The sequence below is a fragment of the Nelumbo nucifera genome, chromosome 8, assembly GCF_055504915.1.
Source record: "Nelumbo nucifera cultivar China Antique chromosome 8, China Antique-T2T, whole genome shotgun sequence".
Taxonomy (NCBI): Eukaryota; Viridiplantae; Streptophyta; class Magnoliopsida; order Proteales; family Nelumbonaceae; genus Nelumbo; species Nelumbo nucifera.
In genome coordinates this window covers 47,560,856-47,584,041 of record NC_142656.1, presented here as the reverse complement: position 1 = coordinate 47,584,041, position 23,186 = coordinate 47,560,856, and the positions used below count along the sequence as shown (strand labels likewise).

Genomic DNA, 23,186 nt, shown 5'->3' with positions numbered 1-23,186 from the left:
TTATACAATAATTATCACTCTTTCAATTTTATTACTATGATTTTCACTTTTTATTAATTTTTGGGAATATTTATTAAATTATTATTTTATTTAAATAACAATTATTTTTAAATAATAAAATAATAAATATTCTTATTAATTTTTGGGAATTTTTAACATATAATGTTTTTATTTTACACATAATTGTAAAATAAAACAAATAAATCATTTAAGGTAGATAAAATAAATTATATTTAATTTTCAGTTTTTGTTAAATTTTTTGGGAAAATTAAATCTTAAATTATTCTTTTCAGTTTTTATAATTATAGTTTTCTGTTTTTCATTAATTTTGTTGGGAAAATTTATTTATTTAGTATTTTTATATAATAACTCTATTTTTTCAAATAATAAATATGCTTTCATTTTTTACATATAATTATGTATAAAATAAAATATATAAATCATCTAAAGTAGATGCAATATATTATTTTTATAATCTTTAGTTTTTATTAATTTTTTTGGAAAATTAAATCTTAAATTATTTATTTTAGTTTTCACAATACTATTTTTTACCATGTATTAAAGATGGAAAACAATCCAAAGATACTCAATGTATAATTTTGTCAAACTAAACATGGATACACCTCTATATTGGTGTGTACCGGACTGTATTCACCGATACGGTACGATACAGCCCAATAAGAAAGTGTATCGTATCAATACGCATGACTCGTAGGATACGTATTCAATCGTAGTGTATTGCGTATTCATAATTATGAATACTTATATGATGTATTGAAAATATCGTATCCATGTAGCCGTCAAGTGATAACCAATCAGCACTGGGTTCAAGGGTTAATTGATCAAAGTCTGTAACTATGAAGCTAATTTTATTAAAAAAAAAAAGTATCAGTCAATCGAAATGCGAGATACAGTGATAAACATTTTTCTGTATCGTGCGTGTGGATGTTTTCAGGAGTAATTTCTCTTTCAATTTCCTAACACCTTCTGGTAATTACATATAAGCCAAAGGCGGTAGAAGTTGCAAATTTGCCATGCTTATGCAACCCAACAACTTCAGTGGCGTTTGGTAACCTTCTGAAGGAACGCTCTTGGTGTTCAGGATTCCAGCCTTCGGAGAACTAAAGATGAGTTTACATCCTCTTTACCCATGGAAAGAACAGGCTGATGTGGCTGCTGAACCATTTAAAAAACTCACTTGAATTTTAAGATGGAAAGAACAGGCCAATGTGGCAAATTACTATTGGTCTGGTACAGAAAATTTTCTCTACCATAGGTACACTGATAGCAGAAAATTTTCTTCACCAACAAAAAAAATTCCATGCCATGACAAAGCTACTTGCCGATATACCAAGTATGCTTCCCTCAAACCAATTGATGGTGGCTTAAATTAGTAAGATCTCTAACTGGTTGAAACAGAGATACCTTACATTGGTTTCCTTCCACTCTTGCTAGCAGTGCAAGAAACAACCATTTTAGTTCTACATGCGAAATATTTATCTTGGAGATTTTTTTTGATTTTTCTCTGTACCAAGTGATTGAGTGAAGAAGAAAATGGACAAAAAAGAGAAAAAAAAGATGAATAAAAAAACATACCGACAAGAATGTGTCAAAATAAGAATAGCTATATAGCCTATATACGTATCAGTTCTGGTACTAAATGATTCAACTTTAACGCCTCCATGTCGAGTTGCTGTGTCTGGATGGCACATCTAAAAAAATAATCACCAACCAACGAAGAACTCTGAAGACAAATCAGACCAGTGGAAACTCTTGTGAGGCTCCAATGACAAGGTTTCACTGACGTATAAAAAAATATTTTGTTAAATTGAATAATCAAAATGACAAGTGAACTCTACTCTAAAGAGTATAATCATTTTTTATGTTCTAACACAAGTTGCAAAAAGGCAAATCCAGACCTCTGACAGATGAAAGAAAAGGAAGAAATAAAAATAAAAATAATATACGCACATGCATATCTTTCTGCTATTTTTTTTTTTGGGGGGGGGGATGGTAAGAGATCACGATACAGAATAAAGACATGCAGATCAAGCTTCTTACCAGAAGCTCAATGGGAACAACTGATTTTTGCTTAATAAAGGCCCAACATTCGTAGCTCTGTGACATGTGAAGGATCAAGCTCAGGGTGAGTCTTATTATCTTCTCGGCTCTCCACCACATACTCCTGGCAATAAATTAATATGAGATCCCAGCTGAATAAGTTATAAAAAGGTACGATAGAAATAAAGATTCAAAATTAGTGAAATTAGAGTTCTTGTATAACTGATCTCTTGATTCTGGAAGAAGACAATGGCAGATCAAATCATGAAAACCTCCCCGATCCATACTAAGAAAAGCAATCATTGATAAAATCTCTCATTTCTTATTCTCACTCATTGCTGATGACTTCAGTTGGTTAATCTCAAGGGTAGGCAGAATTCGCTTAGACAAAAAGTGAAAGAATTGGAAGGAAGCAGGCATTACAATTTGTGGACAATACTATCCTTCTCTTTGGAAAAGGGAGGAGTAGAGGGGCAAGGAATCTGCAACTTTTAATCAAGTATTTTGAAAAGATTTCAAATTTGAAAGTTGTCCTTGAGAACAGTTGCATCGTAGGTTTCAATATGGATGATGGAGAAGTAGCTAGTTTTGGTGCAGTGTTAGGTAATATATGAACTATTCATTACCTTTCAGTGTTCAAGATTCCCCTTCTTGTTGTGAAAAGACTTAAGAAGAATATGAAAGATTTCTTGTGGAGGCCTGGGAAAACCTGAAAAGATTTATTTGATTAGCTGGGCAGCAATGATAAAAGTAAGGGGGACGTACTGGATTTAGGAAGATTGGTAAAAAGGAATTCTATTTTGTCGGGCAAATGGTTGTGGAAATTCCTGTTGGACACTGAAACTATGGCATAATTTGATTGTAAGCATCTATGACATGCTGTCAAATGGTCGTAATGTTGCTGTGACTATTAGAAAGCATCATTAGTATCTTCCTAGAAAGCCAAACTCACATTTGGTATGATTTTTTATTTTTTTTGATAAATATTTGGTATGATTTCTATAATGGAAAATAAGATTCAATTCTTGTAAGATTCATAGTAGAAAGATGAACCTCTTCTTGAGTGATTCCCTCTCCCTCATTCCATCTCTTCTTACAAGCATAAACCGACTTCCTTTTTGTCTCTAGTTCTGACACAGATGTTTCTTGGTCTTTGGAGAGCATAAATCTATTTCTGTTTATTTGGAAGGTAATCTCCTTGACAATTAAAAAACCAATTGTCACATTTGGACTGATAACCCCTTAGGAATATTCTCTTGTGCTTCCTTTTTCAAGTCTTTCTCAACCCATCCTTTTTGCAGGCTTTTCTAGCAAGGTCTATTTGGAGAAAGCTGGTTTCACCTAAAGGGCTTTTTGTTTTGTTTTGTCTTGGTTTTTTTCTTTTTCCTGGGGGGTGGGGGGTGAGGCAAAGTATAATTGTTTTACTAAGAAGAGAGATTTTTATTGAAAGGTATATCACTTGAAAATCAACACTTGTGAGACTCTTCAAAGGAGATGATCCAATTGATGTCTGTTCCCCAACAAGTGTTTTTCTTTGCAATGTAAGCTATAAATCTACTTTCTGTCTATTATACCTCTACCTGTGTGTATCTAGCATTTGGAAGTGGTTCTTTTCTCTATTTGTTTGTAGGTGAACTCCTCTAGGAGATGTGGAAAACCTTTCCATGACCGACCTTCTCACCATACCAAAGAAAGTAGAGAAGAAAATGTGAAAGTGTACAAGTACAGATACTCTATGATCAATTTTGGAGGAAGAAAATGTGATAATATTCGAGGGCACAATCAAAGGACGTTATCATTGAAAACATATTAATAAAGATGGTACATTGGCTTAAAACCTTAGATGCTTTTTCCCCCACCCCGGCACCCCGATTTCTATAGATGATGTTGGGATTCTGCTCAACACAGACTCTTCTTCGAGGGAGAGTTCCTCCAACAGAGAGAGAGAGAAAGAGAACTGAAATTATTCTTCTTGTTCCTTGGTAATTCCTTACAATCTCTTTTATACTTTTCTTTTGCTTGCTCCTTAACAGACTTACACAGTTTACAGCTGGCATCTTGCAACCGCTTCTTGCATCCTTAGTTAGATTCTTGGTTCCCACTTCTTCTTCTGTTGGTGGTTGCTGACGTGGCTTCTTTTTTCCTCTCCTAAAATAGGTGTTTACCACCACTGGCTTGAATTGTCTCCCTGAAGAGTTCCTAACAGATGACATCATCTGAAGGTGGAAATGTATGGCATTTTCTTCCTCAATTACACATATTACCTAGTGAATTGGTGCCCACCCACCTACATCCAACTGAAATTAAACTTTTGATAGTTGACACATGCATAACCCCAACAATTCTGAAATAGAAGTCTTAACAGTCAAGGGGCCATACTAGCCAAGTTCTGAAGATCCATAGGTTTGGGAACTCAAATTTTTTTTTTTTTATCATCAAAGGGTTTGGGAACTCAAATTAGAGATGAATTACTACCTGTCCTGTGATTGAGGTTAGGTAGATCTCTAAATTTTATAAAGCTAGTGGTAGAAGATTCTCAGGTAATAGTGGGATGGCTAAAGAACAATAAAGAAGGCCATGGGAATACCAACACACCATGAGGGAAGTAAACTACCTATCAATTGGAAACCACCTTCATTTGGCTGCAGATTTCATCCAACTGTTTGGCCAACAGATTGCCACACACGTAAGATGAATAGGGTTCAAGTGTTCAATTCTTTTGGAGGATATCTCTCAATGGTTATTAAATGTGATAAGAATGGAGTTAGGTTGCAGACTAGCAGGGGCTAGCAAAAAAGGGTTTTTAGCACTGATTGTACATACCTTTTCTTTATTATATAATCAGTGGAGTTTTGATTGTTACCAATTAAAAAAATAAGAAAAACAAAGATAAAATCTCAGTCTTTAATGGAACTTTCATGTTTACAGAACAGTCAGGTATCCCTTTGATTGTTTGATTCATAGCTCTTGGCCTACTGATTTGTAGCTCAACAATTTGATAGCTTGGTGCTTGATCAAGAAAATTGCTCTACTAATAAACCCAAGAATAAAATCAGTGCAAAGACTCTGAATTGAAGGATGAAAGAAACTCATCATTTCATGATAGAGCTTATAGCTTAAGTGAAAACCTTCAGTTCTATGACATTTGTTAGTTAGCTAGGAGATAAGAATCATTTATGATGACATTCTATCCTATCTTGGAGAGTTATTCTTTTGTTAATTATCCAGAAAAAGACAACAATAGTAAGCTAAAAACGGATAGAGCACCCATTTTGAGGTGTTCAAGAAATGAAGAGTTAAAGGAAGGTTCTAACCATCAAGATAGTTTTATACAATCTTTGAAAAAGAAGCTTCAACAAATCCCATAGAAACCTCAAGTTTAGGGATAGTTATATATATTTTTATTTTTTTATATTTAAATCCTCCATTATTAAGTTGTTAACATTTTTGTGCACAATGCAAAGAATAGTTCTATTTCACTGCTTTAAGACTATAGTGGCAAAATAAAAATGTAATTATTTCATCTAAAACTTACCAAAATATCAGTCATAAAAGATATTATAAACATTCCAGACTCATTATCAAAATTAGGTATTTTCCCTGAGGAGATAATCCAATATTTTAAAATAAACAATATCTCACCAGAACATAGGGGCATAACTACAAAAAGGCCATATTTTTCAAGGTATAAGGATGATGTAGGACCAGCTCAGTTCTAGTCCTTAGAGAATGTTGAATGGTCTTCTTGGATCAGAATTTTATGGCTGTTGATGGATGTAATGGTTTCTTGAAGGAATAAGAGAGAAAATAGAAAGAGAAAGAAGAGAGAAATACTCACCATAGCTAGCATAAGCTAAAGAAAACTCGATAAACTTCATTGCCTTTGTGTAAAACGTCCATACATATTTATAGACTCTAAACTCATAATAAACCTAGGAGTCAAAACTGCTAGACTAAATAATCCTAATAGGACTCAAACTAAGCTGTCATATACTATTTTAATTCAAAGAAGACTCAATAACACTAATCCTACTTATGCAATGACTCTGAAATTTTAAATATAAACAAACTAAAACTATACAAATTAAACCCTATCAATGGACCCCACAAAAAATTGCAAAATTACAAAAATACCCCTACTGTCCAAAAATATAGAAATACATAAAATATCATAAAATTCCAATTTTGACTCTTCAGCTCCTGCATCATTCTCCCTCGATTCAAAAAAACTTGTCCACAAGTTTTGAATAACTTGAGGATGAATAGTTGATATGCCCCAATTAGAAAAGGAGGACTTCCCACAGCTACATGCTTAGACTGTAGAGTAGAGACCATACACAAAACTAGAAAAGGATCTTGAAAGAAATGCTTTTCTAAAACACTACCTTTCATAACCATCTTTGTTAAATCATCAATAACATTAGTTTCTTGAACACTTAATTCAACCAACCATTGTGATGAATCTTCCCCTCGCTTATCCAAACTCTCAACTCCAATATTTGGAGCTTTTCCTCCAACCTCTAGCTTAGGAATCATCATCTCTATACATTCTGCTATACTTGGTTCTTCAACAAACTCTAAGACTCCTTCCATTGTTGATGCTGGTGGAACTTGTGCTATGTCAGGTTGTAATTCTTGAATTAATTCTAGTTGAACTTGAAAGGTAAAGTCACTTACCTCCTTACAGGATCTACTACAATTAGCACATCTGTATTTTGCACCTAAATTTCTTTAACTTGCTCCACTTCTATTTCTTATTGATCATTAACCTCAAGCTGATCATGGATGTTGGAAACTCCAGCAATTTCTATTTTCTCTTGGCCTGCAATCTCTTGATTTTTAATATCTACAACTTCTATAGCTTGAAATTCTTCTTCTTTAGCTGCATCCCCAACTTCAGCTCTAGGATAGCATCAACATGCAAGGAATCATCTACTTTCATTTCAACTTTGTACCTTCTTCCCCTTGATTTCAAGTTCTTTGTTGTAACCTGTTGCTTCTTCTTTTGCTCGAAATTAGTCAGCTCCATATATAGATCATCATGAAAGTCTGGTGGGATGTACTTTTTCTTGCAAACACCTCTTCATGTCTACCCATGTACTAATTGGATCATCGCCTCTATTTTCTAGTTGTTGCTCAAGAGTTCTCCACCATACTTTAGCATAATCTGTCAACTTCATGCGTGCAAATCTAATCCTTTGTTTGTCAAACATATCATGTCAACCAAAATATTCTTCTAGTTCAGCAACCTAATAAAAAAATGCTTGTGGATCATCATCTCCTTTGAAATCTGGTATTTCCCTTTCTCTTCTAGCATGTTGAAAACCTTACTCCCGTAACTAACATTATTAGATCTGTTTTCTTCCACCATCTTTTCAAATAAGTCAACCAAAGACCCTTCATATGGTTCAGAAACCCAATCATCATTGATTTTAGACCTGTAAGATTGTTTAGAAGATACCCTAGGCCTATAGAATCGGTCACGTTGTGAGAACATAGTGAATAAACCGTTAGCTCTGATACCAAACTGATGTAGGACCAGCTCAGTTCTAGTCCTTAGAGAATGTTGAATCATGAATGGTCCTTCTTGGATCAGAATTTTATGGCTGTTAATGGCTATAATGGCTTCTTGAAGGAATAAGAGAGAAAATAGGGAGAGAGAAGAGAGAAAATACCTGGAATCACTCACAGGATGCCTAGAATCACTCTAGAGCATGGGAATCACTCACCATAGCTATCATAAGCTGAATAAAACTCAACAAACTCCATTGCCTTTGTGTAAAACGTCCATACATATTTCTAGACTCTAAACTCGTAATAATCCTAGGAGTCAAAGCTGTTAGACTCATAATAGTCTTAGGAGTCAAACTGTTAGACTCAATAATCCTAGCAGGACTCAAACTAAGCTGTCATATCCTATTTTAATTCAAAGAAGACTCAATAACTCTAATCCTACTTATGCAATGACTCTGAAATTTTAAATATAAACAAAAATATAACTAGAAAAATTAAACCCTATCAATGGACCCCACAAAAAATTGCAGAATTACAAAAATACCCCTACTGTCCAAAAATATAGAAATACATAAAATATCATAAAATTCCAATTTTGACTCTTCAGCTCCTGCATCAAAGGATTTTCATGAGCTTGAAATATCACCTTTGTTAGTTCTTGTTTGGCAAGTACATGGTAGTGGCGTTCATTGATCCTCTGCCCACAGATTATGGCTATGAAGAACCCATAGAGCAATCCCACCAAAACAATAGCCAAAACTGTGAAATTTAACAAAAAAAAAAGTTAAGATGCTCAATAATGATAAAACAAAGAGACCATGCTGAGTACCTGAAGACAACACATATGGAAATCTTTTATGCGCTCATTAACTTTAGGTGATTAAATCTAAGCATGGAATGAAGGTAACAATTGATCGGAGGATGTAATTCCTACTGACCCAAGCACCTTCACCCCCCCTGCCAGCCTGGCCCCTAATTGATTAACTCCACAACCTTTCTAATATATACCAAAACAAGAGTGTTAAACAACATTTGCATTGAGGATACAGCTTATGAATGAAACTGAGACCTGGTAACGAAGAAAAGAATACATAATTACCAACTCCTTGAATCATTTTAACCAAAAGTGTTAAATACTAAATAAGATATAGTATGACCTAATGTACAATAGGAAGCAATTATCCTACTAGAGTGTCTGTAGTGGATAAAGATGGATAGATATAATACAATAAAATATAGAAATCAAAGAAATAGAATGGGAGAGAGAGAGAGAGAGAGTGAGAACAGATCATGACTTAAGAGAGAAAGAGCAGCAAAACTTCAAAATAAACTCTAATCCTTTTTTTCTCTTCCAAAAGTTCAACTACAAATACTCAATATATACTTCTATAGATTCAGTATATGGGTTGTACTTGTAACTCAACTAGGAAACTAACAAAATGATTTCTAATTGCTTTAGAACTAAAACAGTAGGGACACTCAAATATGGATTCAAGCTCCTAAAACAACTCTAAATACCTATTAGTCTATTACAATTGTTTTTTAACAGATTAAATACCTACTACTAATTATACTAAAACTAAACAAAGCCAAAAGCATATCTAAAATGGACTCTAAAAATAGAAATACCCATTCCTTGCTACAGACTAACACCATTTCAGGATAATGGTCATAACTCTCCAAACACACCAGTTCATAAGATGTTGGTCTCTTTGGACAAGCAACTGAAAAATCCATTTCATGACAATAAAATCAAGTGGAAAGGACAAGCTTTAGTCACCAAAAATAGGCTGGAAGAAAAGTGATGAAATTGTAAAGACTTTTCAAAGTTCTAAAATCTCTCTAATAAGATTACTTCAACCTATGACACCAGTAATCTAGAAAAAAAAAAAAAAAAAAACTTCCAAAAAAACTCAAATTGATCAAGATACAAATCACATAAATTATGAATCTTGGCAAGTTAAGCATCAATTTATTCTTACTGATCTTGATTGTCATTTGGATAGTTAGAATCTTTTCTTTATATATGATGATGATGATGATGCACATAGCTGCATGCTAGCTTGATTCAGCAAATGGTCTAGCAAGTAGGCTTTTTTCTTCTCACAAAAACAGAATCATCTGCAAGAGCCAATCTGAAGCCCATGTGAATCAGGGCCACTCAATCAAGGTTAATTTAAAAGCCCATTTTTTTTTCATAAAATCAGAATCATATAAATGGACCAATTTGAGGCCCAGATGAGTTTTCTCTTTAACAGAGGGGCCACTTGAATGGATATAATCAGTTTCATATGCAAAAAAAAGTGTCCCATTCTGACAAATGATAAAAATGTTTTGAGATACATCTTGCATTTTATCTTTTAAATAGTGGTGTTATCATCAAAGTGATGAAATGGCTTCTAGAGCCTTATTATGGAGTTCCAGGGGGAAGTTTTAAATAAGGGGATCTCATTGAAGCTTTGGGTTTAAATCTCTCTCTCATCAAGCCCAAGAGAATGAATTTGGTGTACTGGATTTCTGCTCATACTGAATTTCTTATGGTTAACATAGATGACGTTGTTGTGCTAATCCAGGCTTTGCAGTGGTGGAGGTATCATCCAGTCTTGTTCCAATCAGGTAAAATTTTGCTTTTCCTTTTTCTATGACGACCTTACAACTAATATGGGGACCAAATGTACAGCTTTGATCGATGGTTAAGGAGATGGGTATCCGAAAGGATATGATTTGTTTGGAAATGGGTATCCAAAAGGTTATCATTCATCCTAATTTACACCCGAGGCACAAGGTGCAAGGCACAAAGCGAGGCACGTGCCTTTTTGAAGCAAGGCACAAAAATACAAAAAAAAAGCTAAAAATTAACAAAATATTAAACATAATATAAATAAAAAATATAAACTTATTTTTAAAATAAATGTTTTAAAAAACCTATTATCTAAAATTAAAATACATAAACATAATATGTAAAGCATATTCAAATGAAAATTTAAAAATAAAATCAAACATATAAAACATTTTCAAGCATGTAAAACCCACAATCTCTTTTTTTACTCAATTGCATTACTTCAAGTAGCTAATGTGATGTAAAACATATTAAATTTGATTCTATGAGCTGCCTTTGTGCCACACCCCTCTAGGCAAGCCTAAACAAGTCCATGTTAGGGTCTTAAATTCTTAGTTCTTGCACAAAAATAATGATTTTATAATTTTAATTGCTTTTTAAGAAAATATTTTATTAGGATAAATGAATGAACAACATTAGCAAATAGGGGGTTCTCGGACTTAGAGAGATTAGAGAAAGAGAAGCAAAACTTCAAAATAAACTTCTAATCCTTTTTTCTCTTCCAAAAGTTCGACTACAAAGACTCAATATATACTTCTATAGATTCAGTATATGGGTTGTACTTGTAACTCAACTAGGAAACTAACAAAATGATTTCTAATTGCTTTAGAACTAAAACAGTAGGGACACTCAAATATCTTCTTTTGCTAATGTTGTTCATTCACTCATCTTAATAAAATATCTTCTTAAAAAGCAATTAAAATTATAAAATCATTATTTTTGTATGACTAAGAACTTAAGACCCTAACATGGACATGTTTGGGCTTGCCTTGAGGGGCATAGTACGAGGGTCCAAGGTGGAGCCCCTAGCCCAGCCGCTAGGTTCAAAAAAAAGCAAAAAAGCGTGGAATTTTCAAAAGGTGCACACCTAGGCTGAGGTGCAAGGTGCATCAAATACACGCCTAGGCGCACCAAGCATGCACCTTCTAAAACGATTGCACCTAGGACCTAGGCAAGGCGCATACCCTAAAATGTGAATGTGCCTCGCCTGTGCACCAAGGCATGCCTCAGGTGCACCTTTTAAATCACTAGTCAATGCTTTATCTAAATTGGTGCATGATAGAAGATCTCATGAAATTTACAATTGTATAAATGAGATCCCAAGTCATATCCACAGCTTAATCAGAACAGACGGTCTTGGGATCCCTTTTCTTAAAGTCAAATTATTGTCTTTTTTATATCTCTGGACTCTAACTTTTAATTTTATGAGCTGAAGATTATCTTGTATAACTTTTCAGAAGGGTAAGATTTTTATGTTCCCTTCCCCATAGGCCTTTGTTCTTTTAATAACATTTCACAGTGACCTTCCCTCAACAAGAGAATGTGTGGGGTTAAAAAAATGGTGGTGTTATCCACCAAATTTCTTGCGTCTATACTTCACAGCAGAATGAGGGTGGCAAAAAATGACAATTTTTTCATATACTTGAGGTCTTTATGGGTCTTTTGTTCAATAGCCATGTTCCTATTTGTTTCTAGGGTGATGCGATTCTTAAACCCCTTACCTTATTAGCAGCCATCTCAGATTTTGGTATTCAAAATGCTGTTTAGTCTACTATATCCTAATGATATATTTTTTTCCATCAGCAAAAGAGAACTTGTTAGATTAAAGTTTTACAGATTTGTGTATGGGGTTAATGCTCCCACACTAGTACATGTTTCTGTCCCACTTCACATTGCAGCCCAAAACAATTGTTGCCTCAAAGCCCCTTGTTTGGCAAGATAATCAGCTAGCCCATTTGCACTCCTTCTAACCCATTTGAATTCAGCCTCTACCTCCTTTGCAACCTTTTCCACTTCCCTTATCACTTGTTTGAAAGTCCACGGAGTACTTCTATTATTTTTAGCCCAAGAGATGATCACCTTGGAATCCCCTTCAACCTCAATATGCCTCAGTCCTAGCTGCTTAGCTATCTTCAGCCCTTGTAGCAATGCCATTAACTCAGCTTTTAGAGAGTTGCCAATGCCAATCAGTCCAGAGAACAAAGCTAATATTCTCCTTTTAAAAATTTCCGATTACACCTCCGATACCTGATAGTCCCGGATTTCCAAGAGAGATTCCATCAAAATTCAGTTTAATCCTGTTGCCATCTAAAGGTTTCCATTCCATCCTTACTTTCTCTTTCACTCTTGAGGATTGTGCTACTTCTATCCAAGATCTTAGAATGTCTGTGACTGAGAAGTCTTGAAAGATATGCAAACGTTTTACCCAATGATCTATTTTAACTTTAATGATGTCAATCACCTCCTCCCTTGTTCAACTCTTCTCCAAGAATAATTTGTTATTCCTTTCTTCCCAAATTGCCCAACAAATAGCTGCCTTCGTAGCTTTCCACATAACCTTCCCTCTTTTCTTTGGTTGGCTCAAGAAGTCTCGAATGAGAAGTCCTACCACATCTTGAGGGGAAACCCACCTGCAACCAAGGAGAGTACAAAAAAATTCCCAAATGTGATGCGCAAAGGAACAAGATAATAATAGATGTGCTAGGGACTCACCACTTTCCTTACAAAGGGAGCACATGTGAGGAGAAAGGCAAGCAAAAGGCCTTCTTCTCTGCAGCATATCACAAGTATTTACCTTGCCAAGGAAAATTTCCCAACAGAAAGCTTGAATTTTTGGGGGGCTAGGCTTACTCCAAATTTCTTTCACAGGGAAATCCCCAACTGGGATGCTAGGTGAAGCAAGAACACTAAAAAAGGAAAAACACAAGAAGAGGCCATCTAAAGAGCCTTTCCAAATTCTAGAATCTTCCAAGGATGGGTCCAAGTGAACTTGTCCTATTAGATCCAACACCTGAACTAAAGAGTCATATTCATTTTCCTTGAGGCCCCTTCTGAAACCCAGATTCCAATTGACCCCATTTGGGCCAGGAGTTCCCAAATTACATACAGTTTCCCCTTCAAAATTTGACGAAGTATAGAGGTCAGGAAAAAGATCTTTAAGTGGGCTTTCTCCCATCCGAAGGTCTTCCCAGAAAAGAACTTTATTGCCTTGTCCCATATCAAGTCGAATGAAATTAAGGAAGGCAGGGTAGATTTCATAAATTGCTTTCCAAGGAGAAGTTGAAGAAACATGAGGGGCAACTTTTCCATCCCAACCATTTCCATCCAAACCATGAATACTCTCAATGACTTTGTGCCATAGTCTGTCGCTCTCAAAAGGGAATCTCCACTGCCAATTTCCTAACAGAGTTGAGTTCCTAAGTGAAAGGTTTCCTATTCCCAAACCCCCTTGATCCTTGGGCTTTCTAACTTTGATCCTAATTAATCAGAAGAACCTTCCTCTCCTCTCCTAGGTCCTAGAGGAAATCTCTCATGTATTTCTCTAAGCTCCTTGCTACTCTAAAAGGTATTCTAAAGGTTGAAAGGAAGTAAATAAGAGGTTCGCCAAAGTGGCTTTAATCAAGGTTATCCTTCCACCTAGAGAGATATAATTCCTCTTCCACAGAGCTAGCATCCTAGCAAATCTTTCAATGACTGGCTTTCAAAACGCTTCTGATCTAGGGTTTCCTCCTAAAGGTAAACCCAAGTAGCTAATTGGCCAACTTCTAATCTCACACCCCAAAATCTCTGCGAATCTATGGAGTTCCCCTTCCTCTAGATTAACTCCTTCAATGTCAGTTTTGGTCCAATTTATCCTTAGACTTGTCACCCCCACAAAGTTATCCAATAGCAATTTTAGGTTTACCACTCCTTCCTCATTGCCTCCCTCACAAAAAAAGATTGTGTCATCTGCAAATTGGAGGTGGGTAACAACCACTTGATTCCTACCTATCCTCCACCCACTAATCAGTCCTTGGAAATCAGCTTTCGCCACCATTCTACTTAACACTTCAGCCACTAAAGTGAAGAGAAAAGGGGATAAGGGGTCTCCTTGCCTAATTCCTCTCTCAGCCGAAAAGAAATCCTTCGCTACACCATTAATAAGAATTGAGTAATGGACAGAATTTAAACATCCTCTAATCTAGGATCTCCATTTGGTTCCAAAACCCAACCTTTCTAACGTTTGAAGGAGAACTTCCTAGTTAACCAGATCATAGGCTTTCTCTAGGTCCACTTTGCACACCAACCCTTTTCCTCTACCCTTTCCTTTTTCTGCAACACACTCATTGGCTACTAAAATTTGATCCACAATCTGCCTTCCTTACACAAAGGCACCTTGGAAAGGTGAGATGATTGAAGGTAGCACCTTTTTTATCCTTTCTAAGAGAACCTTTGAAATAATTTTGTATGCAGTCCCAACAAGGCTAATTGGCCTATAATCTTTAGGAGTTTTGGCCTCCCTCCGCTTTGGGATTAAAGTGATAAAAGTGGCATTCACCCCTCGAGACACCTCCTTTGAGAAAGAATTCATTGAACACTTCTAGAATATCAGCTTTTAGCCAATCCCAATATTCTTGAAAGAAGGCCAATGAAAATCCATCCAGCCCGGGGGTTTTAGATCTTTCCATGGAGAAGATTGCATCCTTGATTTCTTCCAAAGTAAAGTTCCTTTCCAGAAAAAGAGAATGCTCTTCTGAAAACCTATCCCCTTCCATTTTCGGTAGCTCTAATGACACTCCGCTTGAATTTGTGAAAATTTCCTTGAAGTGGTTTACAAAGATCCTTGTGATCTCCTGGCTCTCTCTTATTTCCTGATGAAGGGATGAGAGATCCATCATATGGATGGCCGAACCCTACAAGAAAGTTGGGCGAAATTTCAAAAATCTCTCTCTCTCTCCCATGTGGGAATCGCATTCCCTATTTTAGAAAACTGCATTTTCAAGGATCAATCTTGAACCTAAACCAGACCAGATCAGAGACCAAGAGGGAGTTGAGGGATATACCTAATACGAAGTAGTAATAACCTCCAATGAAGGTGTTCACGCCCAAGGAATAATCCAAAGACTGCTTCCACCGAAGATGACACGGTGCAGGATGGAGCAGAATCATCAAGATGGTTCTTCAGCAAGAATCTGATGGAGGGCTAGTGAGCACGACTTCATATTAGCTTTTCTGCCAAAAGGTAATATCAATAACTCTTCTTGATCGCTCCCACAGGTGGAGATCGAACTGGTATGGCGGCAAGAGCAGGAGAGAAGGAGACAGTGCAGTCAAACTGTGTTGTCTCTCTCTGGAATTCAGCAGTCAGTCAGATGATTTCTGATGTGTGCTGAGGGTTCGCCCTGTTCTCCTATTTATAGCCTTAAAAAGAGGTTCTCCTAATCCCATTAGGAGTTTCCTAATCCAAATCTTGTATTTGGATCTGGACTCTCTTTAAGAGATAAGGATAATCCCTTATCTTATTTGCAGATAAAGATCAACCCTCCTAATCTAATTACGAGTTTCCTGATCCAAATCTTTATTTGGATCTGGACTCTTTGAGTGGATAGGGATAATCCCTTACCTATCTGCTGATCTAAATCCCAGAACCGACCCCTTTTAATTAATCTCATTAAGCCAGTTCGAATTAGGGTTTAGGCCCATTTAGTCTATCTGCTCTTAATCCCATTAGGAGTTTCCTAATCCAAGTCTTGTATTTGGATCTGGACTCTCTTTAAGAGATAAGGATAATCCCTTATCTTATCTGCAGATAAAGATCAACCCTCCTAATCTAATTACGAGTTTCCTGATCCAAATCTTTATTTGGATCTGGACTCTCTGAGTGGATAGGGATAATCCCTTATCCTATCTGCTGATCTAAATCCCAGAGCCGCCCCCTTTTAATTAATCTCATTAAGTCAGTTCGAATTGGGCTTTAGGCCCATTTAGTCTATCTGCTCACTTAGCCTCCTAACTGCTGCCCAGTTGATTATCTTTGTATGGTGTGGGACCCAAACATTGATCTACACATCAGCCACATGGGTTCAGCCCAGCCTCTGTTACAAGGCCTAGCCGAATTCACTGTAGGAGACAGTGAACCCCTGAGTCCATCACCATGGGCTCTTAATGGGCCCAACATTTACACTAAATGGTCATTGGGTCAAGCCACCTTATAAAAACCCAAGGACTGTGGGCAGATGCAAGATTAGCCCATCAGGTATTACCCTCAATGGTCTTACACTTAACCTCTCAGCCCATAATGATTAAACACTGCCCGACAAGAGAGGACCTCTCCCTCAGCTGCAAGGTACAATGTTGCACTCTCTACTCACATGGATCCCGGGAATTAAAACCTTTTGCAAACATTTTGAAACCATAATATATATATGTATATCTCTATATAAATATATTTTGTAAAACAAATTTCAACGGTTGAAATCGACTGTCGGCAGTTTTGGTTTCCATCAGAGAGAGTGCATCCCCGATCATTCACTTTGTCCGACAAAGGGGTTGATCCTGTCACTATGATCACCCACTCAGATGAATTCTTGGACTGTCCCAACATACCCAGGTTTGACCCCCTCTAAGGATCTCATTGATTGACATATCAAAGACAGCCCAATCCGACACCTAGTGTAGTATCATAATCGAGTCTAGGGGTCAGGTGTAACATTCCAGTTTTGCCCATTTATCTCCAAGGTCCAGGGCAATAATGGAATTCTGGTCCGATTCAAGGTTTCAAGAAAACCCACACTACATGTACCTCAAGTCTCACCCTGGCAGCTGAGACAAGCCACCCCAACCAATTTGGCGGCACATCAGTGTCAGCCTTAGTAGGATCAATCTCCCCAGATCTATCCAACAGCTGTGAAGATTCTAAACTAACATGAGTCTCATATGTGTCCAATTTAAGAGTATTACACAGAAACACACCATAATAACATGAATCAAATATGTACTTTATTCATTTACATCGGTTTAGTTTACATACCATGTGTTCTTGTCACACAGCTATGAAACCTTGCAGTTGCTGCATATAGATATCTTCACTAAGATCTCCATTCAGGAACGCAGTTTTGACATTCATTTGCCAAATCTTGTAATCATGGTACGCTGCTACAGTTAGCAGGATCCTAATGGATTTAAGCATGGCCACCGACAAAAAGGTTTCCTCATAATCGATTCCTTCTTTCTGAGTGTACCCTTTCGCCACAAGACAAGCCTTGTAGGTCTCAACCTTACCATCCGGGGCCTTCTTCCTCCTATAAATCCATTTGCAACCAATTGCTTTTACCCTAGGGGACGGATCTACCAGAGTCCAGACTCCATTGGTCTCCATTGAGTCCATCTCAGCTCTCATGGCATCTACCCACTTCAAGGAATCTATGTCCAACATAGCTTCCATATAAGTCACGGGATCCTCCTCACTGGTCGTGGCTTCCACCAAGTAACTTTCTTAGTCATAGCCGAAACGAACTGAAGGCCTGGAAACCCGGGTAGATCTCCTAGGTTGGTCATCAACTGGAGCTTGTTGGACATCTCCCACTACCCCTGAGCTCTCCTCATCAAGAACAACTTCTTGACGATAATTGTTCAGGATGTAATCATCTTCCAAGAAATGGGCATTTCGACTACAGAACACCTTCTGTTCTCTTGGGTCATAGAATAAGTAACCCACAAAGCCTTTCGGGTAGCCTATGAATAGGCAACGGCTGGTCTTGGATTCCAATTTGTCCGCACTCGTTCTTTTAACATGTGTCGGACAACTCCAAATCTTCAACTCTCTCACACTTGGTTTCTTACCGATCCAAAGCTCATAGGGAGTCTTTGGAACTGTTTTGGTTGGAACCCAGTTCAACACATATATCGTAGTCTCTAATGCGTAACCCCAAAAGGATGTGGGTAATTCTGAGTGTACGAGAAGTGATCGGACCACATCCAATAAAGTCTGGTTCCTCCTCTCTGACACACCGTTTAGTTGTGGTGTAGCAGGAGGAGCTAATTGTGATACTATCCCATTGACCTTTAAGTAGTCCCTGAATTCGTCAGAGAGATACTCGCCACTTCGATCTGATCGAAGGGTCTTAATTTCTCTCCCTAACTGTTTCTCGACCTCCTGTCTGAATTCTTTGAACTTTTCAAAAGATTCAGACTTATGTCTCATTAGGTACACGTAACCATACCGTAAGTAATCATCGGTAAATGTTATGAAGTAAACATGCTAGTTACGTGTCCTAACGTTCATGGGACCACATACATCAATATGTATAAGGTCAAGTGTGCCTGTCGATCTTTCAGGCTTATCGTTAAATGGTCGTTTCGTCATCTTACCCTGAAGGCAAGGTTCGCAGGTTGGAAGATCTTCTACAGTTGGAAAATCCAAAGGGCCATCCTTTACCAACCTTGTGATACGATCTATGTTAATGTGGCCAAGTCGGTAATGCCACAGGCACGTGGGATTGACTATATCACAGATTCTTTTCTTGGGGGTATCATCCGACGTAGTTTCGGTTATGTTTGTTTCCAAAGAAGGATGGAGAACATAGAAACCATTCTAAAGTTCTCCGTATGCAAGGAATTTGTTATTTCTTTTAATAGTAATCGTATTATTAAAAAGAATAGAATATCCATCCGCACACAGTTGTGAAACAGAAATTAAATTTCTTCTCAAATTCGGTATATAAAAACAATCTTTTAATGTAATTAATCCTTCTCTGTAATACATGTCTACAGTCCCTAGGGCTGTAGCTGCAACACTTGCAGAAGTCCCCAAGTAAAGAATCACCTCTCCGTCACTCAGTCTTCTGCTTGTCCTGAATCCCTTGTTTCTTGGTCTCCAGGTACTGAGGACAGTTCCTCTTCCAGTGATCGGCCTGCTTGCAGAAGTGACAAGCATCTGATGCTTTGTCCTTCCTCTGCCTTTTGGTCTTGCTAACTTTCTTCTGAGGCTTCTTCTTTGCCTTCCTCTTCTTCTTGCCCGATTTGCCAGCTTCAGCAAGCATGGCAATGGGCTCATCCTTCTTTATCAGTTCATCGGCCCTCTACAACATATTGCTGAGTTCCTGGATGCTTACATTTAGCTTGTTCATGTTGTAGTTCATGATGAACTTATTAAAGGAATGAGGCAAAGAATTTAGAATGGCATCAACCTTGGTGACATGATCAAGCCCGGATCCAAGAGCCTCAAGTTCATTGATGTATCCCATCATCTTAAGACAATGGTCATGAACTTGCTGGTTCTTGGACATTTGCACGGTCATGAACTGTTTCAAGACCTTCTAAAGAGTAGAACAATTCTGCTCCTCATACATCGTCTTCGAACTATCCAAGATATCCTTGGACAATTCGATCTGATCGAACTATCGCTGTATCGGATTATCCAAGGAGGCTATGATGTAGCACCGGGCAAGAGAATTTTTCTCTTCCCATTCTTGATAATCCCTCCTACGAGCCTCAGAAGCCCTATCACTCGAACGTTCCGAGGCAGGGTTTTTAGCTACCTTGTCCAATTTCTCGGACGTCAGGACCAGCATAAGGTTGCGGTACCAGTTAGCGTAATTAGGGCCCTTAAGCTTGTTGTCATCCAACAATTTAGCAAATTGTCTGTTTGCCATTTCTGATAAAGGGCAAAGCAAATATTAGTCCACAACCTTATTTGATTCATGTTATTTACATAGATATGGCTTTTAATCTATGTTCCATTTCCATTTATTCATCTCTGAGATTTCCCTCCTATCTCAGTGACGGAGACTACGAATTATGTCTCCAGAAATGTGAAAAATCACATAGGGTGCATAGAGTCATGTTTCAGCTGCATAACCCCACTACCTTTCTGTGAAGGATCATATCCACTCATCTTATGAGCTTTCCCTTTGACCTCTGTCAGACAAGGTTCATTGCCATTTTAGGTTAAACCTTTCTGTCCAGCGAGTGCTCACCCATCATGTTCGTGAACGCTAAGGTACTGTGAGAGAGTCTTCCATTTTAGGATAGGCCCTTCCCACATCGGTCTATGACACCCCTATCATCTCATGAAACAATCCAACAGATCCAGCAGCAAATGGATAGCCCAATTTTATGGTGGATTTCCTCATTACTGAAGGACCCATCTTCATGCTAATGATGGAAGGCCTTTAGAGAGTTCATCATATGAATCTCCCTATCACATGCACTCATTTCAGTGGAGAGAACGAAATATTACGCCCTAGTTTAATTTAGGTCAAACCAAAGTGGCTCCCACTGACTTTCATAAAGTCGGATTTAGATGGGCCCTAAACGGCTAGGGTTCCGCACGGTTCCTCTTGGGGAGGAAGCTGGAGTGGGGCCCACCACAAAGTGAGATCATCCAATGATCTTAAGGACACCATAGCAATGATGTGCATTCAGCCATGGTGTGCGCAAGAGCCACTATCGTATCAACATGGGCCAAGTACTTATGGCCCATGAACGTTGCACATCACACATCCATACATCACATGCAGGAAAACCATAATTGATCCAATCAATTAAATAACTATAAAACCCATGATTAAAGCCCATAATTATTCATATTATTACTGATTAATATTATCCAGGTATATGGGCTGAATTGCAAAGAGCAGTTCGGCCCATATAGCTTTTATGCTAAAATGGACTAAAGCAGTTTTAACATATTAAAACTGGGTTTTACAGGTGTGGACTGAATTGCATCTTGCAATTAACCATCAATTCCTGGACCCATGAATGAAAAATTAGCACTGAGAACAGCCCCCATCAAACCACAGATTCGGTCCAACCAGTTTGGTCCAATCTGGTTCGAATGGGTCTAGGGTTTGATTTTTAATTCAAGATTTAATTCAAGAATATGATCTGAAATTAAATCACTGATGCAAGACATTCAAGAATCAATAGGAGGGCGGTTCGTAGGACTGCTACCCTACAAAACAAAAGTTAGATCGCAGCAAGCAGTTTCCAAAATTGCAAATCGCAGATAGTCGAACCCTAATCTGCGAAATTCTCCTCCTTGCACTTTCTGCTTTAACTTTGAAAGGAATAAAATAGAAAACCTATTTTCTATTAATATTACATCAAAATATAATTCCTATACATTCCGTCTAAAAATTAAAAAAAAATTAATTACAAACCAAGAATGAAAAAGAATAGCAGAAGCGCAGATTTCTTGCGCCATTAAAGATTTCGATCTCCACCGTACGAACAGCCCAAAAATCAAGAAAAATATGCAGAACAATTCTAAATATAATTCAGATTTATAAATATTTAATTTCAGATCAATCGCCTAAAGTATGGGAACAAATTTCCCAGAAAAGGCTAACCTGCGCAAATCAGGTAGAACGCCTTCTACCCATTTGCACAGACCCAGATCTGGTTAATTTTGGTTCAAGATTTGAACCTAGCTTTAATACCACTAAAGGGATGAGAGATCCATCATATGGATGGCCGAACCCTATAGGAAGGCTGGGCGAAATTTCAAAAATTTCTCTCTCTCCCATGTGGGAATCGCATTCCCTATTTTAGAAAACTATATTTTCAAGGATCAATCTTTAACCTAAACCAGACCAGATCTGAGACCAAAAGGGAGTGGAGGGATATACCAAATACGAAGTAGTAATAACCTCCAATGAAAGTGTTCACGCCCAAGGAATAATCTAAAGACTGCTTCCACCGAAGATGACACGGTGCAGTATGGAGCAGAATCATCAAGATGGTTCTTCAGCAAGAATCTGATGGAGGGCTAGTGAGCACGACTTCATATTAGCTTTTCTGCCAAAAGGTAATATCAAGAACTCTTCTTGATCGCTCCCACAGGTGGAGATTGAACTAGTATGGCAGCAAGAGCAGGAGAGCAGGAGAGCAGGAGACAGTGCAGTCAAACTGTGTTGTCTCTCTCTGGAATTCAGCAGTCAGTCAGATGATTTCTGATGTGTGCTGAGGGTTCGCCCTGCTCTCCTATTTATAGCCTTAAAGAGAGGTTCTCCTAATCCCATTAGGAGTTTCCTAACCAAAATCTTATATTTGGATCTGGACTCTCTTTAAGAGATAAGGATAATCCCGTATCTTATCTGCAGATAAATATCAACCCTCCTAATCTAACTACGAGTTTCCTGATCCAAATCTTTATTTGGATCTGGACTCTCTAAGTGGATAGGCATAATTCCTTATCCTATCTGTTGATCTAAATCCCAGAACCGCCCCCTTTTAATTAATTTCATTAAGTCAGTTCGAATTGGGCTTTAGGCCCATTTAGTCTATCTGCTCACTTAGCCTCCTAACTACTGCCCAGTTGGTTATCCTTATATGGTGTGGGACCCAAACATTGATCTACACATCAGCCACATGGGTTCAGCCCAGCCTCTGTTACAAGGCCTAGCCGAATTCACTGTAGGAGACAGTGAACGCCTGAGTCCATCACCATGGGGCTCTTAATGAGCCCAACATTTACACTAAATGGTCCTTGGGTCAAGCCACCTTATAAAAACCCAAGGACTGTGGGCATTACCCTCAATGGTATTACACTTAACCTCTCAGCCCATAATGATCAAACACTGCCCGACAAGAGAGAACCTCTCCCTCAGCTACAAGGTACAGTGTTGCACTCTCTACTCACATGGATCCCGGGAATTAAAACCTTTTGCAAACATTTTGAAACCATAATATATATATGTATATCTCTATATAAATATATTTTGCAAAACAAATTTCAACGGTTGAAATCGATTGTCGGCAGTTTTGGTTTCCATCAGAGAGAGTGCATCCCCGATCATTCACTTTGTCCGACAAAGGGGCTGATCCTATCACTATGATCACCCACTCAGATGAATTCTTGGACTGTCCCAACATACCCAGGTTTTGACCCCCTCTAAGGATCTCACTGATTGGCATATCAAAGACAACCCAATCCGACACCTAGTGTAGTATCATAATCGAGTCTAGGGGTCAGGTGTAACATTCCAGTTTTGCCCATCTATCTCCAAGG

At 37.7% G+C, this 23,186-nt stretch overlaps 1 protein-coding gene across 11 annotated transcripts in view; it reads right to left on the bottom strand.

Annotated features, from left to right (window-relative positions):
• Positions 1–1,360: 1,360 nt before the first annotated feature.
• The window catches only part of LOC104609042 (RING/FYVE/PHD zinc finger superfamily protein), a 41,484-nt gene continuing 19,658 nt past the window's right edge, over positions 1,361–23,186 (bottom strand). For 4 of the 11 annotated variants that reach the window (XM_088893251.1, XM_088893254.1, XM_088893253.1 and 1 more), the window contains 4 exons: positions 8,222–8,334; positions 2,688–2,770; positions 2,062–2,185; positions 1,361–1,744 (listed from right to left, as the gene is read on the bottom strand). In XM_088893251.1, the coding sequence (XP_088749377.1) occupies positions 1,634–1,744; positions 2,062–2,185; positions 2,688–2,770; positions 8,222–8,334 (431 nt within the window). In that variant the 3' untranslated portion in view covers positions 1,361–1,633. Of the gene's footprint in view, positions 1,801–2,061; positions 2,186–2,687; positions 2,771–8,221; positions 8,335–23,186 lie in introns of all 11 variants that reach the window. The other 7 variants (XM_088893255.1, XM_010275231.3, XM_010275230.3 and 4 more) reach the window with 3 other exon arrangements.